The 10,876-nt window shown below is 32.7% G+C and overlaps 1 protein-coding gene across 1 annotated transcript; it reads right to left on the bottom strand.

Moving 5' to 3' along the window:
- Positions 1-1,259: 1,259 nt before the first annotated feature.
- Positions 1,260-10,061, bottom strand: LOC136797402 (uncharacterized). Its single transcript, XM_067053985.1, has 15 exons — positions 9,871-10,061; positions 9,322-9,442; positions 8,834-8,989; positions 8,289-8,435; positions 7,634-7,787; positions 7,396-7,473; positions 6,441-6,463; positions 5,437-5,881; positions 4,878-5,016; positions 4,441-4,713; positions 3,622-4,104; positions 3,318-3,457; positions 2,635-2,718; positions 2,184-2,306; positions 1,260-1,901 (listed from the first exon to the last, which is right to left on the bottom strand). Exons 1-15 carry the CDS (start codon positions 10,059-10,061, stop codon positions 1,711-1,713), a joined length of 2,748 nt encoding a protein of 915 aa, XP_066910086.1. The 3' UTR covers positions 1,260-1,710.
- Between the last annotated feature and the right edge of the window lie 815 nt (positions 10,062-10,876).

Below are 10,876 nucleotides of genomic sequence, written 5' to 3'. Positions count from 1 at the left end.
ATAAATAAAAATAAGAAAATATTCTTCAATCATAATAAGTCTTGTCGTCAATCTATTTATATAATCTTTAAGAACCTACAATCTTAAATCAATTGCTAATTTCAAGAAAGAATAAAGATTATAAAACTTTGTAATTCGAAAATTCTTACCTAAATCTAAATGGATAAGGCTATCGATTACCAGAGCCATTTTTCTCGGGTTGGTGTAATTTAGATGCACGATCTAACGATTTACGATAAAACATTTAGGTAATTTACTAACTTTCATTCGCTGAAACTTAATTATTTAAAAAAATATCATTTATGCAAGGTAATAAAAAAAATAAACTTACTTTTTACACAATCGACAGGTACAAGTTCCATCAATTAATGTTTTGGTCACCCATTCTTTACTATCCCCTGGATGATTCTCGTAGTCTTTTAATCGCCAGAAATTGAATCTTAGTGTATGGGTTGTCTGCTCGTGCAAGGCTTCGTATTGGTCTAGGTAAAACCCAACCTACGGTACTTATTTTTATTGAAACGATAATAGACCGTTTTTTTGCTGGGTTTCCTCCCTTAACGAGATGCAATTGGAATTTACTTCCAAGAAATTTCTTCATTCTCGATATTTTTTATTTTTGAACGCCCACACCACTAAGTGGGGCAGTTGTTGTAACTTTACAAAAGCGCAAATGGCAAAGACAATGTCTGCGAAGTGAAAAACCATTGTGACTATAGATCAGATCTGGTGAAGTGGAAGTCAAATTTCATGGAAACTTATACATTTCACAAGACAAAGAAAATCGCCTTTTTTTCAGTCACCTGCTTGGATGAAAATGAATTAAAAAATATTTTTTGTCCTGTATAGGTTCGGTTTTTTTTTTAAATTATCTACTGGAACATACAACAATTAAATTGATATTAATTATACTAAATGATGACAAATTTATAATCAAAATACCAAATGATCCGGAGAGGGGCAATCATGAATTTATTATATACACTGGATGAACAACGCATGAAACGGTGGAGAGCGAAGTATCCACAATCGTGGATCGAGCCATGTCCGTAAAGGACAACTGTCATGGCGGCTTGAAATTCTCTGATTTAAAAAAAATGATTAATAATCTCAATTCTAAAAAGAACCTTTAGCTTCTTGTACTTTTACTCGCCGAAAATTTGAAAATAAAAGCGAAAATATTCAACGGATACATGTATTGAATCTGTTGTGACAAAAAAAGACATTAGACAAGAAGAATTAAACAAAAAGGCCTAAAATGATATTGAAATTATAGTTGACAATATCTTTCTAACAATTTTCTTAGGAGAGCTAAAATTGAAATATATTAGTGAGCCTTCTTGAGCCAAGAGTGACTTGGCTTCGCATTGGTATGAAAGTCTTTTGGAGGCCCGTGGTGGATCGGTGGTTTCATTAAGGTTAAAGGTTGAAATTTTCTGGTGTCAACATTAAATTTTTCATACATAGAATGTTTTGCTTCTTTTTTGCAACTTGAAACGTCATAACAACACATAATTAGCAATTACTTTGATGCGTTTGTCTCTCTAAGGAAAATTTTAATTCTCATTTTCTCATACAAAAAAATGCAATGAAGGAAGGAGAGTGAATAATAATGTCATTACTACGGACATAGCTAGAGTATGAGAAATCAATGAAAACTAAGCTTGTTGTTTATCCGGTGTATATAATAAATTCATGGGGCAACCAAGCCTACAGCAAGTCTTGTTTCAATGAATTTCGATACCATAGGAAAAACTTACAATGCGACATAAAATGGTCAGGTCGCATGTAAGAAAGCTGTGTTTTTAGACCTTTAGTAGAAGCATTTTGCTGCTCGTTGATCTGGCTATTTAGCCATTCCAGTTCATGATAGATGTTCATGCAATAGCCTGTACCGCAAGCTGAAATTGAAATTTAAAAAATCCATTTATGTAATATCTTATGCATAATTTGAAGCTTTATTCAAAATGATAAAGTAGATTTTTGAAAAAAAGTTCTCCTCTTTCCGGGCAACTAGGCTTATTGAGTTGAATAACACGAAAAGATTATCAAAATTCACTATTTGACTGATGGTCATAAACACCCACAATCTTATGTTTCAATTAAAACTATCGATGACGAACTGAATAGAACTTCACTACACCAAAAATAAGAATCAACCACGTAGTAAATGCTGTTCTTACCAGTATGATTCTTCCAATGGAAACGATCGACAAGGAACTTGGTCTCGCGAAAGAATACTGGGTCTCTATTGAGACAATATGCGTGAAGGCTACAATTATTGTCGTATACTATGTATCGAGGTGCTGAAAATAAATGTTTAGGAAAGTGAACATACATTCTGTAAACAATTTATGTGCACTGCAAAAGGTTTGGAAAATAAAATACAAAATACTCTAAAACATTTTTTAAACAAGCTCTTTTTTCAGCATTTTGCGAGTGTTTTGGTCTAATTTCCTGAGAAACCTTAATGTTTATTCTAGAACAAAATAAATTTTCGCTTTGAACCCTAATAGTGTCACATACTTTCTTGATTAAAAAAACGTGTATCCATAATGCAAAGTTAAAGTGAAACATTAATTATCCTTTATTTGATAGATACGGGCATTTTACTTTTAGCATACAAAAGCTTACATTTTTGAAACCTTGTCCTGAATATGGTGAATGGCACATTGGGAGATTCTTCCTTAGCCATAACTTGGAAACCGTAGCATATGCCTAAACCAAAAGAAAATATTGTGATATTTAATCGCACATAGATTTTCCCCAAAAATCCATATCATACCATACCAATTCTACGAAGTTAAAATAGTTTGGAGAAGTTGTACACTAAGCAGATATTCAATGGGTGAAAGTTGGTTATTGAGATTTATTAACCCGAGGTGATGTAATATTCAACGAGGCGAAGCCGAGTTGAATATACATCACCGAGGGTTAATAAATCCAATAACCAACGAAAACATATTGAATATATGTTTTATTATATACCCAGAGGCAAAAATAAAACATTAATTATGTCAATAGCTAAACGTTTCACTTTTAAAACACTCCCATAATCGAACGTTCGAATGTTTGTCTTTCTTAATGATTTTCTTAATTACTTTAAGTCATAAAATTTGTTTATGAAATTGACAATAGATTTATTTTAATGAATTTCTTTGATAACAACAAGAGCAACAAAAAAACTCAAACTTTGAAAGCAAAATTTGAAAAAAAAATTCTACCGTGGTATAATAGCCATGGTATATCAGGAATTATTCAATGGCTGTTTTTGCCTACAGGTATATAATAAATACATATATATAATATAAACATACCATGTGGACAATATATCGTGAATATTCCAGATGTCAAGTTTGGGTGCCCTTTATAATTTTTCCTGCAACTATCGTATTTAAGGTTGCGTTTGTCCTGTTCGAAGTTGCCCCTCGATCTTCGGATTGGTAGATTTGGAAAGCTAAAGCAATACATGAAAAATAGACGGAAATCTACAAAAGCTATCCTCCACACGTGATTACATAATAACAATCAGGGCTTAGTACAGTAGAAAACATATTTAGAAACTTAAAATGTACAATTTAAGTTAAAATGGTATCATACTAATAGTACTGTCGATGATACCTGCTGAGTTCATTCTCATCGAATTCATCGGAGGTGCTCAAATCCTTGGCATTATTGAAAGGAACTTCAGCCTTGTCAGCGAGGTAAAGCAGTAATCCTTTCCATTTCGTTTCAGGGAAACAGGATTCCAGATTAGCAGCGTTCAACACGTTGAACAAAAGTGGCAGTCGAATTTGAAATTGCCTCATAAGTCTCGAATCACTTTTACAATTCGGTTGGAGCAACTTCAAACTCAATTCCAAATCACGTTCTTCAAAATATGAGCAAACTGGACTGGACGAATAAAGGCAACGGAAAAACAATCTCATTGCTTTTGGAATATCATCTCCAAACGTGTCGATTGACCACTCGATTACGTGGTGTATAGTAGGGTACAATTTTTTCATCCCTTTCATGAAAGTCACAGACTTTGATTTTGTTGCCCAGTCTTTAAAAGAGTCTCTTAACACTTTCTCTTTAATGGCCAGCCGGTCAGCATGTTCACTAAGGTGATAAAAATAAGTTCCAATTCTTTCTAAATACCGTATGAAAAAGTAAAAAATTATTAAATTAGCGTGCAGTTTAAAGCGGAAAAATTTCAGTTGTCTCGTATAATAGTTTGAAACATATTACGCTATACAAATTAAAAAAGGGCATAAGTTCTGACGATGTCCAACTTGAAACTAATGATGATTTAATCGATGAACTTTTGAAATACAGAGCACAAGACGAAAAGTTAAACTGAAGGTCTCGTTGAATTTTTGGTGGTCCAAACAGAAGTTGATTTTATCAAGAAGACTGAAAATCGTAAGGGTATAAAACAAAAAACGCAGTACATACGAATACTTTGGTATGTATATATTTGAGGGTCTTTCTTGTAAGGCCAGTGTTGAAAATTTCTTCTGGTGGCTCAATCCTGTGGCATCGCATACAATATGCTCAGGTTCTGTTCCACATTTACCACATACTGATCCAGCCGCAAAATCAATCTCCAGCAAACTTAAAAAGCCATACCAAGAATCTTTAAAATCCTTGTAAGTCAGATCGACTTTGTGATGACCAGAGCTTTTTTGCGTCAAACAAAAGATCTTGAAGTAACCATCAAGTGTACAACTGAAAAATAATACAGTAACACAATTAAAAATTTATCAAAGGTATAACATATTACGTTGAAAATCTTTATGAGAAATTTACAATCGCTGTTTTGTGAAAAGAGTAACTATTTTGTCAATTTCTATTATTTTAAAAGGAAAAAAGGTTTGAAATATTATTCTAACCTTTTTCCATGCAGAAAATGGTTCATGTAATCTCGTAGTAGAGAGTAGTGGATAAGAAACTTTCCCATATTCAAAATTGAGTCGTCAAAACCGTCATAATGATGCGTGGAACCACAGTGTGTGCAATGTTTGTCCTTCACTAAACGAATAAAACTGGAGTTACAAGCTGTCCTCGCATCTATTAACTTGCAAAATTTAATTAAGCCACTAGAAGTAATAAATTACTCAGGACAAACATTTAATAAGTTAAACACGTTAAATATTTTCTATAAGCACTGGCAAGGCTCAGCTGCTCATTGTATTTTGTTCTTATTTGCTAACATGTCGATCTTTTAATAATTCTCATAGGACTGGGATCTTCCAGAAAGAAATTTTTCTTGGGACGGCCAATGATCAGCCCAATGATAGACATTGAGTTTTTTTTTGATACTCCTGGCCACCTATCTTCCATTCCCTATAAACGATTTTTCTGCAAACCCCCGTTGTTCCAAAAACAATTGTAGTTTTATGTTGCCAAAATAAGATGATTATAATTTAATTTCATGATAACATAACTCACCAACGCATTCGTAGTGAGTATTTTTTGTATAAAGTTTGACTCGATGAGTAACGATTCGAGTCACAAGCTCTGAGCAGCAATATAATTCTTCCTGACAGACCAAATAGGAATCTTCCAATGGTAGGTACGAAGAAGGTGGAATACGGAGATTTCTTTCCATCCTTTCGTCAGGGTAAAATGGGATATTCATTACTGATTTTGGTTTGAAGTCTCTTTCGGTTGAGGGAGTATGACTGGTATCCAAAAATTCGTTGAGAAACCCAGGGTTTTCTTCACGATTTTCTTCACTCCTTTTGCGACGAATTTCACCACAATGAACACAAAAAGAGTTAGAGCACACACAACAATGAAGCTTTGCTCTTTCATTGGTAACTATTCCAGCGGAACTTTCAAAAACAACGAGAACCTTTCCTTTGTCGTGAAGAATATCCGTGATCTCATTTTCCTGACAAAGCAAAGAACAATAAAAAACAATGAATGGAGCAAAACTTTGTTGCAGTATAAAAGGTCTTTCCATAAGTTATGTCACGAGCAACGTTCACCTCGTTTTAAAAATATTGCAATGATCATTGAGTCCCAAAGGACTCTATTTATGAAAATAAACCATTCAAGATTCAAGGGATTTCATGAACCTGGCAATGGTTTTAAAACGAGGAAGTCATTGCACTCAAATAATTTATGAAAGGCTCCCACATATCTTTCGAATAAATTTCTATGCTAAATTGACGCATTAACGTTTTTCACTATTTTCAGCCCTCGAAATCAAATTCGTTTCACCAAATACACTTAGCCATGCAAGCTCGACGCTCGCTAACGGTTATAGTTTCGCGCTTCGATGGCAAAGAGACATCGGAGTAAGAAGCAAGCGAGCCTGAAGCTTACTTGGCTAAATAAACTCTAATTATTTATCGAAAAGATTAATAGTTATTAAGAAACTGGTGCCCTTTCAAAAACAAAATTTTCTGAAAAGACATAAAATTCTCAAATTGTTTCCAGAATATTACCTGAACGAAACTTTCTTGATACGCTGAAACGAGTGGAAAAGGTTACAATATGATATTATAATGATAAACAAATGTTAATTTCTTCAATCAAGTGCACATTCTTTATATAAATAAACAAAAACTTTGGCAAAATTATGTGTTGATCCTTATTTATGCTTTTGCTATGCCTATATAAGAAGTCACGTAAATATAATTTTAGAATCATATAAAGGTTAGCCTGTATCAAACTCTTCTTCGCTGACCGAAGAATATATAATATTAAAATATTGGATATATATTATATATATATTATATTGGACTATGAATATATATTATATTGGACTGCTTGGTATGACCTACGGGCATGCCTACAGCACAGTTGTGTGCTCTACTAGTATCAGGTGTTCCCATGTTTTGTTCCGTAATTTCTTTTTGTTTTGCTTTTTGTCCTGATAACCAGAAGGGGACACGAGCATTTAATTTTCCGTTTTAATTTCCACTGCGTTTACTGTGCTAATTCGAAACCTTTTTTGTTAAAAAAAATTTTTAGTTTTATTTCGAATTATTCCCACGGGTTGTTTTCATCAATTATTGTACTGTTTTAACGTTGTAATATATCGCACGCACCTATTTTTAATCTTTTTAACATTTTCTTATGCCCTATAGAATTTTCCTCATTAGAATTTTTTATTTCTCGCCTTTTTTACGCATCACTGATTTTTGTAGCATTTAAAAATGTGTTAACGCTTGTGCAGTATTATACCTGATGAAGTTCTGAAAATAGAACGAAATATCGTAAAAAACAAACTGTGTTGATTTTACTTTTTTGTTCACTTAATATTAAAATATATAACGCCCGTGGTCGGGGTGGTACAGACCATATTATAAAGGTTGGTGCATTTATTTGTCATTTTGTATCAATCTAGCATTGTGTAAATTAAAAGTTACTTTATGTGAATCAATATCAAATACATACCTATAATACTTTCGTCCACTTCCCAATAATCGATTTCAGCAATGATTGGTTTCAGAGCTCTGATGTGAATGCAGAGATCTAAAAATTAAAACCAAGTCTAACAGGAATACGGAAAGCACTATAATTGAGAAAAAAAATCAACAACATTTCTAAATGGAGATTTAACAAGCGAAATTTCAAAAATTTCTTTGATTATAGATATATAATACCCTCGTTTACGTGTGTGTTTAAAACTAACCTTCATTGTCTTGCGTGATGTCAGCTTGAAAAGAGAGAGATTCGATGTAAGTTGAATTTGATGGACGACATGAGCAAAAGTATATCCACCGACCATCGTCAGCTTCCTCACTCTGTTGGAAGTACTTCCGTCCAGCAATCAAATATTTGTTACGCTAAATAAAAAATAAATGAATATCCATCTTACTCCAGCATTCTTTTCTCTATTCTTTAAGGCAAGACACCCCTGTCCGCCAAAAAATTCTGTTCTTACGGGATAAAATATATGGCCAGGATTGAACAGGGTGATTCAATGAACACTTTGTAGTACACTTACAAGTTTTTCTACCGTTGAAATCCACATTAGAATGACTTTTAAGTTTAAAAAATATATTCTGAATAAAAATAAGCTCTACCTAAGGTTGCAAAAAGTCACAAAAGACATCATTACGAACAATTTTCCGCAAGGTCTTGAAACTCAGTTTAAGTTTATATAAATTTTAAAAACACATTGATTTTCCTTTTTAATAAATACAAAGCTTTTGGTAAGACTAGCTTTTAATTACGCTTGAAAAATTCTTAAACCTTAAAATTGGGTTGGGTATGCTTTCTGGATATAGCAGCTTTGATAAAAATGTCGTATGGACGCTAAAAAAAGATGAAATACAATGATGAACCTTTAGATTTTTCTTCTTTTCATCAAAATCGGGAATAGCCACTTTCAATAGCCTGGAATCAACGGGCACCAAACAATTCTGTCTCCTTAGAGCTATCTGATAAGCAAGAGAATCAGCAACAACCTCGTCGTCATTTTCTACAGATACCTGAAAGAATGGGATAAAAAGCTTTGTTCCACTAACCGTTACAAGTAAGTTTAGCGATAACAAACTTAATATGAATTTAATGCTCAACCTGAATATAAAAAATCTGGTATCGTCTGGATTATTAAATTCCCCACATTTCAACACCCCCAACTGCTTTGATACACTAACCTCATTCTCTTTTTTTAATTTTCCTAAATTAAATTATGATTTTTTTCTCAGTTCATTCATACTTTAGAATCTTCAGTACCAAAAAACTTGAAACTACTACTGAATTTATCGTTGTCTCATCTTTATTTCAACTTTTCAGTCAGTCCCCCTCACCACAAACCGAAGATCAAAATTGAAATATCACCCTGTATGACGGTTGGGTATTGAGTTAAAGGTAAAGGAAAACACACATGATTATACTCTGATTCTGAATCGCTATAATTAGTTTGATTGAAGTGATCCCTGCCACTTGGATCTGGAGTTTCGAAGCTAGGACCAGGCTCGTCAGCGCTATGACCAGGATCATTATCTTGGGCATGGACAACAGGCAGTGAAGATACTGAAACCTAAAAATCATATAAAATAGGTTTATAAATAAAAATAAACATGCGATTTAACATTGGGTGAGAATACAGAATATGAATGAAATGAAGTAATATATCATTATGCAAAATATAGATCAATATTTTGAAGTCAGCAAAAAAAGATTATTCAAAGTATAATCAAAAGATGAATTTTTCTCAGGCTGGATAACATTTTAGTTTTAAAAATACTAAAATGAGTCTTACTCTGTTCATTTTTTTAAAGCAAAAGCTCAATACATTCAAAATTTCAAGACTGAAAATGATAATGAAATTCATTCAGCTCTCTTATTAAAGATCCAAACAAAGCGACTAACACTTTCATCATCAGAATCGAATGTGAGCGTGAATGTGTTCTTCTCTTCCGGTGCGACTTTATCATCATTATTATCATCATCATCATCGAAGTCTAAAGTAAGACAGCTACCACGACTCTCTCTGAAATGAAAAAAAGAGAGCAGTGTTGAATGGGGAGCAAATGCAAGACATAACCATCGCAAGATTATGTCACATATTATTATCCTTGTTTTGAAATTAGACTATAAATCACCAATTCTTTATTTACAATGTCTCCAGCTGAAATCCGTATTCGGCAATAAAAAAAAACACAAAAACTTTTCATGGGAAGAGAATCCTAGCCAAATACAGAATTTCTTTAATTTTTCTTCAAATTTTGAAGTTTAGAAAACATGCTTAAAAGACCATACACCAAATCGTTTCTTTTGCAATCTTCATTTACAAGCTTCTGAAAATATCTTAAATTTGACATTAAAAATACAACACAGCTTGAAGTGAAGTCAAACTAAAAACCAATCGATCACTTCTTGCAAAAAAGAGTTCAAACCTTTAGGAAAATGAAAACTAACCTTTTTCGCTTGGAACATCTTTTCTTACTTTTTTCAAGTTTTTTTTGATGATTTTTCTCCATTTCAAGCAGCTCTGGCATCCTCTCAACAACGTATGGGTCTGCTAACGCAACTTCACGTACAGCAGCCTTAAAACTTTCTGAAAGACAACCTTTACCCTTGACAAAACTTTTTCTTTTTTTCGGACCCATGATTCACTCTCAAAATTGTAATCTAAATCATTAAAGTCAATTTCATTACAATGGAGGAGTCACAAATACAAGCACTCTTATGATATTTAAATTTTCATATCATACCTAGCCTTAAAAGCAGTGAAACTTTCAAGTGTATTGTTTGGGACATTCTGCGGAAAAAAGAATTTAAAAAATCTAATTTAATCAAGTAAAACTTTCTATGTGTAATAAGGGTAAATCAATTTTCTACATAGTATTGTACTATCTAACAAAATTTATTAGGTCTGTAGAGAGAAAAGGTGACCTTCCATTGAAAGTGAAAAGTGGTCTATAATAAGAGATTTAAGAACACTGAAACAACAGTGTATTGATATTTAAGATGAAGATATAAAAAGGCTAAAAAATCTTGAATACTATTATAATTATGTTATAAAAAATAAAATCTAACAGGCAATTACAAACAGTGTGATGCATGCTAAACCAGGATAATAGCAGCAAAGCCTTCACATCATTGTAGAAGACATATAACTACTACCTCATCTTTTGTTTTCAAGCTGCAAAGTAAAATCTAATAGGTAGAGAGGCAGTTAGTTATTTTGAAGCGATGCTTTTTGAATTCCTTTTCCAATACTTCACCTTTTTTTGAATAATTTCTGATAATTTAAATAAAACATTGAAAAAAGGAAAGGTTATCTATAGAATTCTAATCTTTATTCAAGTAACTAAACATTTTCTTCTCTGATTTTTCAAAGATCCCTTGATCTTTCCTGAAAAAATTACCACGAAGTATTTTGAATGTCCAAATATTTTTCAACTCCATTACTGAAGAAGTT

The sequence above is a fragment of the Clytia hemisphaerica genome, unplaced genomic scaffold, assembly GCF_902728285.1.
Source record: "Clytia hemisphaerica strain Z4C2 unplaced genomic scaffold, Clytia hemisphaerica genome assembly, whole genome shotgun sequence".
NCBI lineage: Eukaryota > Metazoa > Cnidaria > Hydrozoa > Leptothecata > Clytiidae > Clytia > Clytia hemisphaerica.
This window is presented reverse-complemented; position numbering and strand designations above follow the sequence as displayed.

Excerpts from the sequence above, each read along its gene's own strand:
- LOC136797402 (XM_067053985.1), bottom strand. The coding sequence starts at position 10,061 with ATGGGTCCGAAAAAAAGAAAAAGTTTTGTCAAGGGTAAAGGTTGTCTT. Across the intron at positions 8,990-9,321 it reads TCGATTCTGATGATGAAAGT|GTTTCAGTATCTTCACTGCC; the intron begins GTTAGTCGCTTT and ends TATGATTTTTAG. Across the intron at positions 2,719-3,317 it reads CACGATATATTGTCCACATG|GCATATGCTACGGTTTCCAA; the intron begins GTATGTTTATAT and ends CTTTTGGTTTAG.